Genomic DNA, 20792 nt, shown 5'->3' on the forward strand with positions numbered 1-20792 from the left:
CTTAACCCCTTCACCATCGCATGTTTATTTTGGCTCAATTCTCGACCACATAAAGCTGTGGGTGGGGGCGGTAGAATAACATCTACAATATCCCCTGCCTATTGTAAAAAACAACTAAAAGGGTGACCAAGGACTCAATTTGGGAGCGTGGGCTGGCGACTACAGTACTAAGTGAATCTGGTACTGCTTTCACATGTGTCAGTTTCCTCGGTCACCTATTGTTCTTTCCCGACCTCAGTGGTATTAGGTTTGAGAGACCTAGGGAGTCTTTCATTGTCACACCCTTCGTGGCCTTTTCCTTCCTTTTGCCAATATCTCCATTTTTCCTTCTGATTAATGTTAATGAAGGATGGTTACCCAGTTGTACTTCATCTTAAAACTATCACCACAGTCACCACCATCTCGACCACGTAGTGCACAATTATCTAAATGTCAACCAGTAATTACAACAACGTGCAAGGAAGTGAACGAGTGCCCGTCGTATCCTGGAATTATAACCTTGGTGCGATGCTTGAGAGTGCCATGCCATGCCCTCAACGCAATGAATATGAATTACTAGAATGTAACAATTACAATTTTATTTTCAGAAATGAATTACAAGTAAAAGTTACATTTCGTCAAAAGTAATGATTACAAGCAAAAATTACTAAAGAGGAAATCATTACAAGTAATTACTGAATTACTTCCCAACTCTGAAAATAAATACTTTGTGGAACCAAAAAAAAAAAAAAAAATTAACTACCATTTTCTTCAATATCAGACCAAGCTACTCTTCAACCCTCTCTAGAATGACCTTTGAACTCTTAAGTTTGTTGCAAATTTGTCCTTTTATTGTTGCTTTCAATAACAAAAAAATATTTTGACTAATGCATTTAATTTCATACCCAAGTTTTCCAAATATCTTTAAGGCCCTCGAATGAAAATATATAGATAAGTGTTATACCATTTCAGCATAGTGTGTTCTCCCAGAGCAGAAACATTATAAGGAGACTTATGATAACTGCATGCTGTAGGCCTACCTTTAAAGTAATTTCTGTATGAAAACTACACAACTTTTTCAGAAAGTCTGAATATATTTTCATACAATGCTGGAAGTCTCATATTCCCTATGTTACAAAATTTAATTTCTCTGTAGGTTTTAAGTACATCTCTCACCGATGTCTTCTGTCTGCAGATTCCCTCTTACAAATATATCATGTCCAGCTCCATGGCTAAATGGTTAGCGTGCTGACCTTTGGTCACAGGGGTCCTCAGTTCGATTCCCGGCAGGGTAAGGAATTTTAACCATAATTGGTTAATTACCCTGGCATGGGGACTGGGTGTATGTGTCGTCTTCATCATCATTTCATACTCATAACGACGCGCAGGTCGCCTACGGCGTCAGTTTAAAAGATCTCCACCAGGCCTCTCCGAAGGCCATACGCCATTATAGATATTATGTTGACCACAATAAAAGACTGGCCAGAAAATATAAGGTAATGTTAAATGACACTGATTTACTGTGTGTGAAAGCATACGATTCATCGACAGGGATTTTCTCTTTGCCTGTTTACTACTGTAAATGCACAGCTAGAGCTGCCACCGAACTGCCCAAATATGACTTTTACGAAAGATGCTCAAAATTTGATCCAATGTCAAAATAATACCAAAATATGCATTTATATGACAAAAAGAAAACATTTATTTGTGATGAGAATAACTGGATTGACATTAAAAACCAGTTTGACATGAAAATCAAGGCAGAAAACAAAATAAGACTTTTCATAAATATCAGAGCGTTCCTGATTTCCTACAAGCAAGAATATTGAATCTGTCGACATTCACTGCAGGACTGTATTTATAAACCAGAGAGAAAGTGATGCTGTGAATTTGCGGTGTGTCAAATATCTGTTAAAGACGAAGAGTGGAGAGCCTATTCATCAACATCATAGCATTCGATAACCCCCCCCCCCAAATGGCGCAACAGCCCCAAAGAGCAACCGCTACTTAACCCTAAGGCCTGCAGATTACGAGGTGTTGTGTGGTCAGCAAGACGAATCTTCTAGGCAGTTATTCTTGACTCTCTAGATGGGGGCTGCAACATCACAGTCAGATAGCTCCTCAATCGTAATCCGGTAAGCTGAGTGGACCTCGAACCAGCCCTCAGATCTAGGTAACAATATCTGACCTGGCCGGGAATGTAACCCGGCGCCTCCGGGTAAGAGGCAGGAATCCTACCCCTACACCGTGTGACCAGCACCATTTGATAAAGGCACTGTTGAAATGGAATAAGAGAACAGACTTGTAACACTGAATTAATTCAACAAACAGGATGCCATATTCTATTGTCAAAGAAGGGAGACAATCATTTTACACCATGAGAGATGGTTCAAACAGTCTGTAATTTTGTCAAAACAGAAAGGAGGGATACTGAAATCAAGCAATGTTATTTATAGTAGTGAATGCTGAGAGTAAACAGGATAAGCTGAGCTTCCCCAAAAATGTTCCAAGGAAATAAAAGCAAGGTTTCATTTGAAATTAAAATATCAAAGTGCACATGCCATGAATCTCCATAGTGAAAACCTACCTGGGAAGCAAACTGTGCTTTGTTCAAGCCCAAAGTGTCAGGGTAAGCAGACAGAACTCCATCCCTAACTGCCAGATTGCTACACAAGGGGAGAAGGGTTGTCTATTCATGCCCATGTCTAGCTAAAGAAATTTTAAGCTGACTTTCCTTGGTATGTTTTGCTCTCTGGAGTGAAAAACAGGGTGTTTTATTGCTATTTCACAAAAGATGCGTTACGTTAAGGTTACATAAAGCTCGAAATAGGTATCTTACATTTAATACATCACTTCTGCACACCTTCCTGCATGCTGTGTGCCAATAAAAGAGTGAGCACAGTCACACCATTCCCATAAACTCATAGGAAAGCCATCAACTTCGATTAATGGATAATCAAATTGAATAACTGACAGAAAAACAATAAAATTTGCCCCAGTACAATAAGTGTTGAGAATGCTGTCTCTTAGCATGTAGAGAAGTGTTGTAGCATATGATAATATTCCAGTTCACTCTCTGTAATTCAGTCTCATGAATCAAGAATTGCATTTTTCAATTCTATGGTGAGGAGGTTACTTCTATAGAGACATATTTTTCAAATTACCTCATAAATAGAAGTATCAAGGCATTAAATTGGGAGTGCGAGCTGGCCATATACTTCAACTAATTATTCTTTTCCCAAAAATATTGCATACTATATTCGTTCACTGAATTACAAGTGGTATGTGATGGAAACATCCGAGCAACCTTTTCTGTTCAGTCAGTTGAGGAAAAAAGCTCTTTCAGTACCGATTCTACATATCGATCAGAATTAATGGTGTCATTAAAAAAAGTTGAACCTTCAATTCTTGTAGCACTAATATGGCTTATTTTGCAAATTTTCATGTCCAAGTAATTTAAAAATAAAAAAGTCGGAACAGTTGTAAATCATCAGAAAGCTGCACTAATTCAGGATTTAATTCACCACTGTTGACAGACTGAAGAAATTAAATGCAGTTTGATTGATCTCTTAGGCTTAAACTTTGCAAGGCTTAAATTTTCTTGCTGTTTGCTGTGCAGAAGAACATGAAACCTCACTTTGCTGAGCCAGTTTCGGATTAGATTTTTTTTTTTCTGCAAACTGCTTTACGTCATAGCAACACAGACAGGTCTTACGACGACGATGGGATAGGAAAGGCCTAGGAGTGGAAAGGAAGCAGCCGTGGCCTCAAAGTACAGCCTCAGCATTTGCCTAGTGTGAAAATGGGAAACCACGGAAAACCATCTTCAGGGCTGCGAACAGTGGGGTTCTTACAGATTTTTGAAGGGATTGCTGAAGTTTTTCACAAATATCCTGAATTCTTTCATCAGTTAAGATCCGTAGTTTTGAATTTATTCACAATTTTCTTAATTCCGTAATGGGCTAGCACTCATGCTTCAGGAAATTCTTAGCAGAATTCTCTTTCTCACTCTCGCAACACATTCTTGCTTTAAATATCTACAGCACATGAAAATACACTGATCAATACTTAAATCAAAAGCCATGAAACACTCTAAACCAATCAATTACTGCTGTATCAGAAGCAATCGTGCTGTACAGAAGCTCATCACAGACTAACTGATACTGTGACATTATTGGGTGAGCTTTATGGGTCAAGCGGCTATTTCATTACACACTTGCTTACACGGCACAGGGACTAATTGGCAACTTGACTGAGGCTTGCACTTTATGATTTATATCTAGCGTGCACAGTTAAAGGTAACCATCTGCTAAACACAGTAGTAGAAGTAAAAGTAAACATAATGATAAAACTAGAAGAGTATTAAAATTATTGTGAAAGGAAACTGCGTGTACTATTTAAGAGATTTATGAACTGAATCAGTCATTTATCAATCTCTCATCTCCCAAACAGGGGAAAGTGAAGTTAAGATACAGAATACTTATAGCAGCCTACACTTGACACCACTGGTATGTGGTGCCCAAGAAAATTCCCATGCTTTGCCCGTGGTTCTCTATTTATACTGTTTCACCTACAAAAATTAAGGGAAACTTAAATTTTGACTTACCCAAGTAATTATGACAAATGTATATACCTGATGTTAATTTAGTTTCACTTTAAGACTGTAATTCGAGAGACAGAATCTGAATGAAAGTGGGGCATTTAAATTGAATACAACAGTTCGCATTCAGTTAATAAAACTTCAGAGCAGTTGCAAAGGGGACACTCAATCGACTGAAGAAAAAAAATGAGACCGTATGAAAAAGAAATCAGGTGTAAGAATAAATAACACAGCTAACTTCAATGTCCAAAAACTGATTTCTTATAAACTTGCTCTCTTCTCATTAAGAACAAATCCTAAGAGAGAAAACAGTTGAAGAACTTACTGCCTTGTACCTACAATTACTTTCATTGTGCAACTGCCAAGACTATGAACAAAAAAACATACATTTCATAATGAACATCGCAAGGGAAGAGTCTGCAGTAAAGTAAGATGCTCTCAGTTGAAAATGGTTATGAAGCAGAGTGAATGAAAATCAGAGATACAGATATGTGATATAAACACTAGAAGAAGAGAAAGAAAATGGCAATAAACTATATTCCATCAAACCAGGACACAAGATGAACAAAGAAATGCAACAATAAATATTAAAGATAAAACAAATTAAAACAAACAACAGACACTAAAAACTGAAGAAGCTTTGGAAAGAAGTAGTACTGATAAGTGAAGTACACTTGACGAGTGCATTATAAAAAATATTAGTAGTATTAAAAGTTGTAAAAGGTTAACTTCTGCAAATGTATATTCTCAACATCAATAAAAACTAAATTTTAATCTAAAATAACTGAAATGCACTTATAATATCAACCAAAATACTCCACAGGAAAGATTAATTCATTTAGTTATCATACTACTAAGTCTGAAAAATTATTTAACAATATCTTCATAGAGTAAATACATAACATATACCACCTCAAACTGACTTTCTAAACATTGAATAAACTCTGAGAATACCAGGAAATTACAAAAAAATACAGTTTACACAGTTCAAACACTACCTACTCAATACTTTATCAATAAATAAGATACATAGCGAAAGTATTTCATGTAATATTAGGAACAGTCTGAACATATACCATCTTCATTAGCAAAAAGCTGTTAAGTCCCAAGTTTCATCACAGTTCCAGCCAGTTGTGTCTCTCAGCATTTCAATAGCAATCACATTTGATTTTCAGATTTCAATTAATTCACACATAAAACATTCCTACTGAAAGACTGATATCTATGAAATTTATTAAATCCAACAAACAGAGAAACAAAATTACTCAAAGCTGTGCTGTGAAAGGACAATCCCTTTGTGGCGAATTTGAGTAAAGTGAGGGATAATACCTACCCAGTTGCTTAGCCTTGAGAAAATTGAACTGATAAATTTTGATGAAACAAAGAACTACTCCAACCTAATAGCCCATAGCCAGACAAAAGCTTTGCTACTGAAGACTGCATAGTCAGAACTGTGTAAGTACTAGAAATTTTAACACATCTTTGATGCCACAGTAATGAAAAATAGATTTCAGCATATTTAGTGTGTCTAACGTAATGTATCCAATCTTTCAAAGACAGTATTTGTGTAATAAATTAAGAATATCAATCAAGAATACCAGGAATTCACAGCACTCTTTGGGTAATCATAAGATCAGGCAAAGGGACCTCCTTGAAATACAAATATTACTTCTTATTTACACGACGTCATTTATAACAACAAGAAGAAGCTATAGAGTAGTAAAGCTTGAAAGTGAACGTGTTCGTGTGTAACATTACGTCTGCCATCACACCATTATGACTAGACTTCCACTAAAACTTCTTCATTTATACAAATTGGAATGTTTGTTGGTATTTTTACATTTTTTCTTTAAAGTGGCTTGATCTCTAGAACAGATCATCTCACCACTGGAAGTAAACATAACTGACTGGTGATGATAATGCACCAGATGCACAACATTCAACAGCAGACTTGCCAAGGTCTCAACACATCCACATCCCAAGTACGTTTACAAAGTAGCAGCCTATAAGGGAGAGGAATCATTTTGATTAATATAATTATATATATAAATAACAAACTAGTAGTATTAATACCTACTGTATATGTGTTCCAGATCCTCAAATTTGTACTACAAATATCTGACAAAAAGGGAAAAAAAAGTTTGAACACCCTCAGTTTAAATAGTATCATTTTTTCCAAGTTATTACACCTATCAAAAATATTTTCCAAGGTTTCTTGACTGAGGGCATTTGCAGCCTAGACTGTACTAGATTTTCCCATATGCAAGCATTGAGATAAACAACACGGGACTGTATTGACTACACAAATGTAGAAAAAGCACAATTATAACATTACTTTGTGTAAAAAACACTGCCAGTTTTAAAAAACACACATTTCTTCTCCAGGTCTTCAATGAAGATCAAAAGCACTGCCAAAAAAACACATCCACAATAACATTAACAAGTGTTCATTCTGAAGTCTAACAACAAAAAGAAACATACATTCATTTGCATATAACAGAATAAAACATGTGTGATGTGCTCCTGATAACAAAAGTCACCATTTGTAGTATTAAAAAGGCTTCACAATAATATCCTTGCATGCACATGGCTTGCAGTTGAAATGTCATCCTGTATTTGAGGGTTACACTGTACTATAAATCAGCCCCATTAACTAACATGGCCGACAAAAGTAATGACTGACTTGTGGCCACTCCCCATCTTTGGTTATACTTCACAACTTTGATCTACAAACATCGGCTTCCGAGTCCAATCTCCAAAATGTAAAGTTCATTCTCTAGGTCTGGGTTTGGTGACGGACCCGCTACTTGGGAAAGAGCGGAAGACTTGGCGATGTCATTTTAAATGTTACGTTTGGTAGTCCTGGGACAATTTCCTAAACAAGTTTATGTACTACATGTTCCCAGCATGGACGAATGGTAGAGGACAAGTTCTCCTGTTTGGCCCGCTATCAGGACTTGTACGTGCGGATCACATCTCTGATGATAGCCCTGCACAACGGGCAGTGGCCACCACCCTTGCCTCTCCACTGCTGCACGGCACACTCGTAACACATACACATATGGCCACACATGTAGAGGACACTATCGATGGATCGCTCGTAACAGATTGTGCATTCCGTACCACCACCAGTGGCAACTGTACCATCTGCCCACTGCTGCAAGGTTACAGTCGAGTCCAGGGTAGAGTACGATGTAGCAGACACTGGCTGCAATAGGAAAGACATACAAAACTCATTATTCTAGAGATTATAATTATTTATACCAAGTAGTTTATACATGTAGCATAATGGTTATTTAATGTAACAAGGGCCAACAGCGAGGTTTTGCATATGCATTGAGATGCAAGGTCAGCTCTGCTGGAATTTTGAAATGAACACATGAAACTGTTTTGCTCTTTTAACATACAATATTTCATTTATGATGAACACAGCATGCTCGGTTCAAGGCCCACGATTCAAACAGTCAATACCATCCATGAAAGAATAAGTATCATTCAAGAATCAATTGATAGATTTATTGAATCACCCCAAAAAATGTAGTTTAGCCATCCAGTAAGTACTTAAGTAACTTTCACATGCACTAAAAGTAACTTATGTTATCGTGAAGTTTCTTTTCCACATCGTTTTGAAGAACGTAATCGTATGAAATTCAACGTGGCATGAAATAAATAATATTCCCACTCGTTGAGAAATAGTCAAGCCTGAACAAACAAAATATTGTCAAGGTAGTCGTTATATGCCATCCCACTCCAGTTACAGGTCAAGTCTATGTAATTACAAGTGAGCACTGACATGTCTACCCAGAATTGATCAGACAGTTGATAATATTATCATAATCCAATTAGATTAGAAAGGGAAAGACACTTTCTTTACAGAAGTCTTTCGTTCTCCGGAAAGCCTCATTTGTCACACTCTTTCCACACCAGCAACACAACTACCTTGTCTGTTGTTGGCTAGTTATAGCAGTGGATGTCACTCTCTGGCATAGTCCCTAATTATCTTCAGTTGCTTCACATGCGAGCAGCTAGTTATTTGGAATAGGCTGTTGTAGAATCTTACAGAATGAAGAAAATGATCATTCATATATTATGATCATTTCCGTGTTGACGTTTAACTAATAAGATAGAGTTTGAGGGATGTTCCACCATTCAACATATTGTAAAATATATTAAATTATAAGAAGACAGGTTTCAACTCCCTTGGATTCATCATCAGTTCCTGTTGAAAATTAATTCAGGGGAATCTGATAACAATCATCATAATAAGAAAACAAAGGCGATTGCCTGGAAAAACATCAATCGGTTGCAAGACATTATTTTGAAATGCAACGCGTACATGACAAGCAGCACTTGGAACTTAGTATGTTCCTAGTTCTGGCCTAAAGTGTCCTGAGTTCCTGGAACACGTAACGCTGGAAACAAACTAGATGCCGAGTCTGGTGTGGTACCTCCTTTGTTCAATTTGGGTGATGTGGAGTGATTGATATTGACGTTTGCTTTTTTGAGGTTTTCTATTTTCTTGTTATGATTGTTTAGTTTCCTAGCGGCAATGTTTTCGGTTACGTAAAGTGAGTGTCTTAGAAAATCGTCCCAATAAGTTGGGGGAAGGTTGTGAGCTGCGTCTAACTGAGCTTTGTAGAGTTGAGTGTTCAAAAATATCTTTTTCCTGTAAAGGAACTTGATTTCTTCCTTTAGCCAAATTTTGTTGGTTTTATTTTGGGTGTGTAGAGGCGCGCGGCTGTAAGCTTGCATCCGGGAGATAGTAGGTTCGAATCCCACTATCGGCAGCCCTGAAGATGGTTTTCCGTGGTTTCCCATTTTCACACCAGGCAAATGCTGGGGCTGTACCTTAATTAAGGCCACGGCCGCTTCCTTCCAACTCCTAGGCCTTTCCTATCCCATCGTCGCCATAAGACCTATCTGTGTCGGTGCGACGTAAAACCCCTAGTAAAAAAAAAATATTTTGGGTGTTTCGTGTATGGAATGTTGACCTATGTTTTGGGTTGTAGGCTTTTAAAAATCTAGGAGTTAGATTATTAAGAAGGCATTCTTTCAAAAAGGTGATATCTTTGTTGATGATCGTTATAATTTTCCTCGGATTCAAATCTTTGTAAGCGTATTTGTGTGCCTGGTTGGCCGTACTATCATTCTCAAACACTCACTTTATGTAACCGAAAACATTGCCACTAGGAAACTAAACAATCATAACAAGAAAATAGATAACCTCAAAAAAGCAAACATCAATATCAATCACTCCACATCACCCAAATTGAACAAAAGAGGTACTACACCAGACTCAGCATCTAGTTTGTTTCCAGCGATACGTGTTCCATGAACTCAGGACACTTTAGGCCAGAACTAGGAACATACCAAGTTCCAAGTGCTGCTTGCCATGTATGTCTTGCAACCGATTGATGTTTTTCCAGGCAATCGCCTTTAAATTTTCTTATTATGATGATTGTTATCAGATTCCCCCTGAATTAATTTTCAGCAGGAACTGATGATGACTCCAAGGGAGTTGAAACTGGTCTTCTTATAATTTAATATATTTTACAGTATGTTGAATGGTGGAACATCCCTCAAACTCTATCTTATTAGAAAATGATCATAGTAAGCACATGCTCCTTTGATAGAGAAATTTGATATTCCAGTGGATAAGCTAGGATCCAATTTAATTTTGCCAGATGTATAGCAAATTCTTTAGACAGTAGAGAGCTGGGTAGTTGTGATCATGCCTCAGTTTGCTAGTATTTGATGAGGCACCTACGCACCAACCTTGTGTCAGTAGATCTTACTGTACAACAATGAACAGTTGCAGCACAGAATTTCTGACTCCTTGGCATCTTTGGAAATCTTAAAGTACTTAGTGGGATGTAAAAACTACATTATCAAAATTAGTCTTAGATGCCCTAGATCTGGAATGATTTTTCTCTTGGCAAGATGAACGTGGCCTGGCTATCAGCATCGCTCTCCAAATTTCTCCCCAAGACTGTCCGCAATCAGTCCAGCCTCATGTTCAGAAGCATTCTCGAGACACCCTGTGGACTGGGGCTCTTTCTCCACAAGGAAGGCAGTTTCAGGCACCTTTGACAATCTCATTTTTAAGCTTTGAACTATGATTTTCCAAAGGTAGGTAGTTTGTTTCATCACGGCCATAGTAAAAGGCACCAACTCTTGAAAGATTTTTGAAATCTTACTGGTGATGTTGCAAACAACTGAGCTCGTGGGGAGAAGGACAATGTTGTTGGTGAAATAATGCTTGAGGAAGTAGAAAGGATGGTAAATTAAATCCAATGTCATACAGAATCAGGGATAGATTAATTACATCTGAAATTGTGAAATATAGTGGGAAGGCAGGGAAATGTTCTGAGCATGATCAGTGAAAATTATGTGAAGCAGGACGCTGCTCTACTTACACAAAGTCCCTCCTCTAACCCGTTCACTAACTAGGATGTGACAACAGTAACCCATACCACAAACCACCTAATAATTTTAATAATTAAAAAAAGTTAATACTGAATTTTGAGAGACAAGAAGTCAAATCAAATTTCAAATAGTGAAGTTATTACATTGAACATGAAACTATCAATATATAATCTGTCTATATAAAAACGGAAAAATGAATCCAAACTTGTTCCTTCTTTCTTTTAAATTTGGTTTACCTAGACCATGCTGTCATGCTATGCCAGCGTTATCCAACACAGTTATGATCAGTAGAAACTAGAGTACTGTATTTCCATAGCTACAGATGTTTTACTAGAGCACTGTATCTTTTGAAGCTAAGACATGATGTTAATACCCCTTACAATGGATTATTCATCACAAAATCACTAATATATAAAATATATTTGTGAATAAGCATTTAAGAACCACACATGATATTTTTGTTAAAAAATTATGCCCCAACATAAAGGGCCAATCCCACAAAGATTACAGAATTTATTACATAACATAACCACAGTTGAGGTACAGCTCTCAAATTCATAGCCAACTAACACACCTTTATATTCCTTGTTTAACTGCCTGCATGTGCAAACCTTTTGGTAAACACGCAGTCTGTGTTCTTACACATTATAATTCTCATGTTAGGTCCGTACTGAAATGTACGTAAACACAAAGTATGTTACAGGTGTTATTTTTTTTTAATATCCACCTATTCAATACAAAGAAATCATTTTTTAAGAATTAACTATTATAAAATTTCGATTCCCTCCACAGAGCTAATGTAAATAAACACAATGAGGTAGTATCGAAGAGCAGGGAGATTCTAAGAAGATGAATTGATGGCGTTTGCTTCTTGGCTAAGGAAGTACTTGCTCTGAAGGGTTACAATGAATCAGACAACTGTTGAAATCTGTAGAATGGTTCAGACTAACAATTTTGACAACAGACTCATCAGTTGTCAAAGTAGTAGAGAATTACAGATTACAGCACGAGAGGGGATATAAAACTACTACATTTTACTAACTACAAGCAAGCACATGCAATACTGTACAAAATAGTGTCAGAGTGATGTTACCTCTATATACGTGTGACTGTAAGTGGAGAGAAGAGTGCCTGAGGAAGACGGCTGAAGATCGAGAGCCACAGGTGCCTGTGAAGTAGTTTGCACTGGCTGCGGTGGCGGTGGGGGTGGAGGTAGCATCTGATGTTGGTTTTGTTGGTTCTGTTGATTGAGGTAGTTAGAATGTGCAGGTGGCAAGTTAACCACCAAAACTGTACCGCCAGGTGGATACTGAACCAGCTCTGCTGTAGGCGTAGGTCCTGGGCAGCAGAATCTCACATCGCCACCACTGGTTCCATTGCAAGGCAGATTCACTCGCAGGCGTTGTGGAGGCGAGGAGTTGCATGTTGCAGGGGTAGGATGCTGTTCTGGTATACTGCCCAACATTCGCACTTTCTGCGTGCTGCCATAAACATCCAGAAATGCCCACAGCTGTAGAGTCTGATCTACATGCATGAACACCACGGGTGGACTCCCGTTCTTTGAGAATTGTACTTCGCCTGCAACAGAACAGATAACTGTGGATTGGAAAATAAAATTTTAAACAACAAATGAGAAGCACACACTAGGCACAATACTGAACATAAAACTAAGAAGATAATACATAATTTTTTCATTCAATTTATGAACGAGGTCAATTTCAAATGTAATTGAAATCTTTTTTTAACTTGAAATTTTGAAGTTACATTATGAAATTCAAAGCCAAAAGTTATTTGATTACAAGGAAGTATCCTGAAAACCACTTCAGTGAAAAAGAAAAGTTTACATACACAACAGCCCATACTTAATAACTCTCTAAGAATTGATCTGTATTAGAACTTCTTGGATATGCATGTATGAAGTAAAACAGAGGTAAAAGTTGCTATCAGTTAAGATTTTAATAATTACAGATAACTGTAGTAGTAGTAGTAGTAGTAGTAGTAGTAGTAGTAGTAGTAGTAGTAAATGAAAGGTGAATATCAAAGCCTTTTTTTGACAGCCAAATTTGATACTGTAGTGTTTTCTTGATCTTAATTTTAATTCTGAAATGAGTAACTTTTACGCACAAAACTTTTATGCACTCTTGATTAAAAGTAGTAGTATTAAAAAATGGCTTTTGATCTCTTCATTGATTATAAATATTTACTACACAATTACAGTAAAACCTTGTTAATTCAAAGTCGTTGGAATGCAAAAATCAGACTTCGAATTACGTGATTTCGAATTAACCGCCAACTCTTAATTCGGAAATGCCAACCCTTGCCACATCAAAAAATATTCTAAGACCTGTACTGCATGCAATTAACCTTGATTCAAAGTTTAAACCTTTGAAATGCCATGGAAAAAAACAATTTCCAAAATGTATACAACAAGGTGCATTAACAGTATTCAAATTCACAATACAGTATTCACTTGGATAACTCACTGCCAAACATAACCTCATGCATTGAAAGAAAATAAACCCCTCCGCATGATACAAAGACTAGGACAAATTATGCTGGCTCCCTTTATTCATTGGATTACTGTACTGAATGCATTTTAGATGTCCTGTACTTGCACGAAAAGTGCCCGACGCCCTTAAAACATCGTGGCTTATCGAACTTCCCTACAACAAGGGGATGAAGTCTCTTGCTTCCGTGTGCATTGCAACACGGTGCAATGACCCCCTCCCCTCCTGTAAGATTTCCCGGCTGGAACTTCCCTCCTATAAAACCGTAAGTCCGTTTGGGCTCGGCATTAAAAAAAACAATGCAGTTGCATCGGCAATGACAATACTCGGTGCGTACGAATTGATTATTATGAGCCACACTTTTTCGCCAACTGTTAGCATCCCGGTATTCGCAGATTCCGCTTCTCCGCACACTGCCTGCTAAGTGTTATTATGGTGTTTCTTAAGGCGCTGAATACAAAAGAATTACGATTTTACTCAAACATAGCAAATATGAAGCACACTGTAGACACACCGAAGCGAGTGAAAATACTGGAATCTACCCCAGCATGTTCCGGAAGACTGGTTCTATCATGACGTGGATAAATTTCGAATTTAAATTACTCTGAAATAAAAGTTTTTTTAAAATATAAAGGCAGTTTGAAGCCTCTGTGGCTCAGGCGGCAGCGCGTCTGTCTCTCACCACTGGATACCGTGGTTCAAATCCCGGTCACTCCATGTGAGATTTGTGCTGGACAAAGTGGAGGCGGGACAGGATTTCTCCGGGTACTCCGGTTTTCCCTGTCATCTTTCATTCCAGCAACACTCTCCATTCTCATTTTATGGCATTTATCAGTCATTAATAAATCACTTTGGGAGTGGCGACCCCATCGTACTAATAGCCTATATCTGCTTCATTCATCACATCCCTGACCCGATCAATGGCTGGAAAACAGGTTGTAGGTTTTCATAAATGCAGTTTTAATTCAAAGTCTGAATTTCGGTAATGGGACCGACATTCTTCAAATTACGAATTATCTGTATTTCGAATTAAACAATTTAAATAACATGCAAAACCGTACCTCATGTTTCCAGGAATGAGAGCTTCTCCGAATTAGGTGGGACTTTGAATGAACCCATTTCGAATTATCAACGTTCCACTGTATTCATGTTATGAAGTTGAATGCTTGAAGATGCAACATACCATTTACACCTTTGTTCTTTTTGGTGGACTGTATCTTCTCAAAAATAGTCCATAGGGACCAGTTTTCATTAGAAATGCCACAATATTGTAATAATATCTGATCAAAAGGTGAACTATTTTCTTTGTTGAAATATCTATTGTAAATTGGCTGTCTAAAAAAATCTTGTCTGCAATATGTCCAAAAAGTGCATATTACACACTTCACTTTCTTTTCAACTCACCGCATATCACATGCATAAAAATGCATATATTTCTACTCTTTGAAAATAGGTAATTTATCATTTAAATTACAACATTATTTGTGTGCAGTATCAGTTTTGGATACTTACTTTTTCATTATAATTGTAAATGGAATTAATAAAGCAATCATTTTATTGTGACAAAAATGCCCTAGTCATGTTTTCTGCTTTGTATTAGACTTTTAGTCTCCCAGCTATGAACACTTACATTTTTTAACTAATGAAAACAGGTTTACCTGAGTGAGTTATGCAGAAGGCTAGTTCATCTCCTTTCTGGGGGCCATTAGCCACATCTTTACTGACTACCCAGTATTCTGGCCTATCTAGCAAGAGATCCGAGTCATCTGGTAAATCGGCTCCTTGGAGAACAGCAGGATCACATGACGTCAGACCAAACGCTAGAGCTCCAACATACATGGGCTCTGTGGCAAGGACCTGAATAATAATAACAACAATAACAATAATAATAACAACAACAACAATAACAATAACATCAGCAATAATAACAACCATAACCTCTCTGATACACTACCACCTTCCCATTCATGCACGATTAGGTGCTTACCTGAAGGACTATTCTCTCACCAAGCTGGATAGGTCTAGATGTAAACACGTAGCCATGACAGAATTCCGTATCCGTTCGACTTGCAATGCAACGGTCATTGCTGAGACGAATGTTGCGACCTCTCGTCCTGTAATAAATGGAAAACGTTAGTTTTCAGGAACAGTGCCAGTTTGAAAGAGTATAGTAACCATATGAAAGCATCGAATATATTATGAATCACTAGGTTTTATATGTGCACCGACTGGATGCTCTGCTTCAAGTGTGAGGATAGCTTTTTTTGGTCCTAATTCGGCTACTTATCAACAAGAGAGATATACAAGTATACAGTTGAGCAACTAAACCCCTCAAACATAGCAGATATTACACGTCTAAATTACATATTTGTACGTGATAATCCATTTTACAACTCGGTATGAGGATTTCATTCAGAACATAATAATGTATGATACTTTGTAATAATAAAATTTTAAACACCAAATTAAAGAACATGTAAAGAATCACGGAGTAAGATACTTAACCTGTTAACATTTTCAGAATACATGGTGAAGTTTTAATTTAATTACTATACCATACATACTGTTTGATTTAAATCCTTTAGAGATTGCACCTCACCTCTTAAATTATAAATATACTTTGTAACTAAAAATATTACAAGTCTTACCCCATTAGTATTCTGACACTTTACATCAGCTGTTTACCTTTGTGTTAGCAGTGGAAAGAACGATCTTACAACAACGATTTTACAACTCAGTATAAGGATTTCATTCAGAACATAATAATGTATGATACTTTGTAATAATAAAATTTTAAACACCAAATTAAAGAACATGTAAAGAATCACAGAGCAAGATACTTAACCTGTTAACATTTTCAGAATACATGGTGAAGTTTTAATTTAATTACTATACCATACATACTGTTTGATTTAAATCCTTTAGAGATTGCACCTCACCTCTTAAATTATAAATATACTTTGTAACTAAAAATATTACAAGTCTTACCCCATTAGTATTCTGACACTTTACATCAGCTGTTTACCTTTGTGTTAGCAGTGGAAAGAACGATCTGACTCTAAGATCTATCACTCAGAAACAGCATTATTACAGATTAGTCACACACACAGAGCATGGTTGATTCTCAGGAAGTATCAAGCACTTCAAGTGCTGTGCCTACATTTATTGAATGCAAGATATGTCACAGAAAGTTTACAAAGAGGGGCATAACATAAAACAAGCAGGAGCTCACAAGTAAATATCTCAGTACTCTTCATTTGTAGATAATGAACAATTGCACATTAATTTAGGAATTCCTGAAGCATCTCAAATTCTTCATCCAAGTTTATCAGCTAGCCACACTGTCAGCAGAGCTCATCTGATATTCAATGTCAAATTTTAGTTTCTAGAAATCTACAGAGGGTTGATCTCTCTCAAAATGTCGAAACAATAGCTCAAGAAAGTGACACTTGTACTAACATGGAAAATTAACGGTATCAATGCTTTACCGCATGAATTTAAGCAGAAAATGATGCAGTGGTGAAGAAGATTTTTAAATAATTTGACAGACGAGCAATTTAACCATGAGATTAACATTTGGTGTAAGTTCTTGGCTTCAGCAATAGATCTACTCCCTGGCCCAAAACATCCATCATGGAAATACTACCAGTACAGGAAAAATGAACCACAGACAACCAATCCTGAACGGGCAACCAAACGGGACTGAATAAAACGCTGCGAAAGATCCAGTACCACTTTTACAATCGGTGCAAAAAGGCTATTAGATCTGTTTTAAATTACAATGCTGAAAATTGTAAAATTCCTTCAGATGAAATATTCAATCATTTCTCTGAAATTCTCGTGAAACCTAATTACATGATTCGATCCAAATACCCATATTATACAAGTGATATTGAAAGGGAACTTTTCTTCCTTTTCTTCCGTTTTTTCCCACACCTGTGGGATCACAGGTGCGAAGTGCATCACAGGTATGCATTTGACCCTGTTTTACGGCCGGATGCCCTTCCTGACGCCAACCCTATGTGGAGGGATGTAATCACTATTGCATATTTCTGTGATGATTGGTAGTGTAGTGTGTTGTCTAAATATGAAGAGGAAAGTGTTGGGACAAACACAAACACCCAGTCCCCAGGCCAGAAGAATTAATCAGAGGTGATTAAAATCCCCGACCCAGCCAAGAATCGAACCAGGACTCTCTGAACCGAAGGCCTCAACGCTGACCATTCAGCCAATGAATCAGATAATACTGAAAGGGAACAAATTGACATTTTATTTGATGACACTATAAGCCCAGATGAAATCATCTTTGCTGTTAATCATTAAGCCATAGACACATCACCCGGTCCAGACCACGTCCTCGTCAGAGTTATCAAAGACAGTATTGCAGTCGACATAATCTCACATTGCCACATACATGTTAAAAACTGGGGTTGTACCTTCCATCTTAAAAAAAGCCAGGATTGTTCTAATTTATAAAGGTGGAGATACACTCAATATTAAGAACTGGAGACCTATCACAATCTGCTCAGTAATAAGAATAATAATTGAGCGGGTCCTTGGCAGGCATCTCCATGAACATGTTGACTTAAATCCCAATTAATGAAGATTTACCAACGTCTTTGAAATGCACGTCAACACTGCGATATTAGACTCCCTTTTCCGTGAAGCCAAAAACAAACAAGCCAATCTGACTACTATATTTTTAGATATACACAAAGACTTTGACAACGTTGGTCATGCTAATTTAAATGAGACACTAAAGTCTTAACGAATTCTAACCAAACTTGCGAACTTAATTATGAATCTGCAAACAGAAAATGTCACACAAATTCAGACGCAGGGAACCAAAACAAGACCTCTCTTGATAAGCAGTGGAGTTATGTAAGGTTCTCCTCTGTCGCCAATCCTGTTTAATCTCGCCATCAATCATTCTGGATGACCTTAGCAAAACGTCTATATCCACCCAACATGGCTTTCAATTGAGTCCAGATCATGAACCTGTAACAGTATTAAGTTTTGCTGATGATACAGGTATTATTGGAAAAGATTCTGAGTCAGCTTTATCACTTGTTCATGTGGCCATTAATCAATTACAGGAAATTGGACTTAACATCAATATTGGAAAATGTAAACGAATATGCATCAAACATTGTCACTTATCAGAAGCAAAACTATTCACGGCAGATAAAAAACAGATATGTGTAAAGAAAGGAGAATCTATTATCTGGGTGTAAATTTCTCAAATGAAATTACTTTACAGTCCGTTGAGGTCCTAAATAAGCTCAAAACCACGCTAGAGCATATGTTCACCGTTTTTGCATTCCGATCAAAAATTTGTAATCATAAATACTTCAATATGTCCCAGTTTGGTATATAAACTTCAGAGAGTACCACTACAAAAGATTCCAGTCAAATTTATAAATGACGCTGATATTATGGTTAGGGGAGCATTAAAGGAAATTTTGCAACTTTCCATGGATGTCCCGAATGATATGATATATATATACGCTGAAATGAATTTAAAGATCTGAGGTTATTTTATGCATCATGGGAAATATATCTGCAACATATTAATGCATGCAAAATTTTTAAATCTTCCAATAACGTCTTTTTTACACTTAACGAGAAACTTATTTCAAGAAATCCGTACAAGCCTCACCCCTTTGAATGTAGCAGAAACAGAATCTATTTGAGACAAAACGCATGGTTTTGTAGATACAAAGAAAGTTCGGCTCAAATTGAGAAGGAGAACTTTTGACAACTGGATGAAGAAAGAGCATAAAGGCAAAGGTGCAGTCGTATTTAAACAGTATACTCCAGCAAACACATGGATTCGTGATTGTAAAGTATTGTCTTGCAGTGAATGGTGTGATGCAATAAAAATGAATGCCAATGTCTCTGCTGTGCGTACTGTACCTGGCAGATCCCAGGGCAACTCTTTCACACGCCCTGGGAGCCTGTCCACACGGTGACTTACTACACACCTCACGCCATAATGTAGCCAGATCAATGATAGCTACCACTTTGAGAGGACAAGGTTATAATGTCTACGAAGAGGTACACGGTCTCTCCAACAGAGGAAGCAACCGACGCACTGACACGATTGCTTTTAAGCCATCCTGTTCTGAAGTTTTCATCATTGATCCAACAATTAGATTTGGATCAACAAAAATCAGCCAGAAGAGGTGGATGCGGAAAAAAGAAGAATCTGTGAAGAAACGGTGGACTTCTATAAACAAAAGTATAAGCTCTCATCCATCTCTGTAATCGGCTTGATGTTAGGTGCTCGAGGAACCATACCTCATTTTTTTGTCAACTTCTGCAATACCTTTGAGCAGAATAGAGATTTCATCTATAACATCGCTATTACTACACTTAAGAAGTCCATCATAATCTTCAAGAACCATGCATGACATGCCTCACTCTTTTGCCTACACTTAAACTCATACGATCTCGTGTATCTACTGTATCTATATCCATTATTGTTGTGAAGGTACTCTTTGTCCTTGGGCAACCTGCAGCTGTTGCAGGAAGATCGTATAATAAGATAAATAACTAGACAACCCATGCCTTCAGATAGATGGTATATTAGGATTATTAGGTTCATAAAGAACATGAAAATGAAATGAATGACTCCAAGTAATCATTGACTGAAACAATGCCACAAAAAAGATGGAAACAAATGAAACAAAGTGTTTTAAGAAAGAAGTCTCACCGTAAATTTAACAGATTAAACTGAAAACGGGGGCCAGGCTGCACTAGTAAAGGGATAAGACTTATAAATATACTTTGTAACTAAAAATTTTACAATTTGAAGAGGTGAGATGCAATCACTAAATGACTAAAATCAAACAGTACAGTATTGTAAAGTTTTTTTTTGTTTTGTTTTTACAAGTTGCTTTACGTTGCATGACACAGATAGGTCTTATGGCGACGATGGAACAGGAGAGAGATAAGACTGGAAAGGAAGCGGCCGTGGCCTTAATGAAGGCACAGTCTCAGCATTTGCCTGGTGTGAAAATGGGACACCACAGAAAACCACCTTCAGGGCTCCCGACAGTGGGGTTCGAACCCACTATCTCCCGAATACTGCCCGCACTTAAGCGACTGCAGCTATCGAGCTCGATGGTAATTAAATTAAAAGTTCACTTGTATTCCGAAAATGTTAACAGAATATCAACAGAAGTTAATTATGTTTAGGCACTAATAGGTTAGAATGCAAACTTAACCAAAGCACAAATGTCTTCTATCTGCACAACAGTTCTGCAGCGAGATTTGCA

General features: G+C 37.2%; 1 protein-coding gene across 2 annotated transcripts in view; it reads right to left on the reverse strand.

Moving 5' to 3' along the window:
• Nucleotides 1–753: 753 nt before the first annotated feature.
• Nucleotides 754–20792, reverse strand: part of neur (E3 ubiquitin-protein ligase neur) — a 115298-nt gene continuing 95259 nt past the window's right edge. For both annotated transcript variants that reach the window (XM_067135564.2, XM_067135565.2), the window contains exons 5-8: nucleotides 15500–15626; nucleotides 15171–15369; nucleotides 12099–12583; nucleotides 754–7787 (exon numbers count right to left, since the gene is read on the reverse strand). In XM_067135564.2, coding sequence (XP_066991665.2) covers nucleotides 7530–7787; nucleotides 12099–12583; nucleotides 15171–15369; nucleotides 15500–15626 — 1069 coding nt within the window. In that variant the 3' untranslated portion in view covers nucleotides 754–7529. The remainder of the gene's footprint in view (nucleotides 7788–12098; nucleotides 12584–15170; nucleotides 15370–15499; nucleotides 15627–20792) is intronic.

The sequence above is a fragment of the Anabrus simplex genome, chromosome 1, assembly GCF_040414725.1.
Source record: "Anabrus simplex isolate iqAnaSimp1 chromosome 1, ASM4041472v1, whole genome shotgun sequence".
NCBI lineage: Eukaryota > Metazoa > Arthropoda > Insecta > Orthoptera > Tettigoniidae > Anabrus > Anabrus simplex.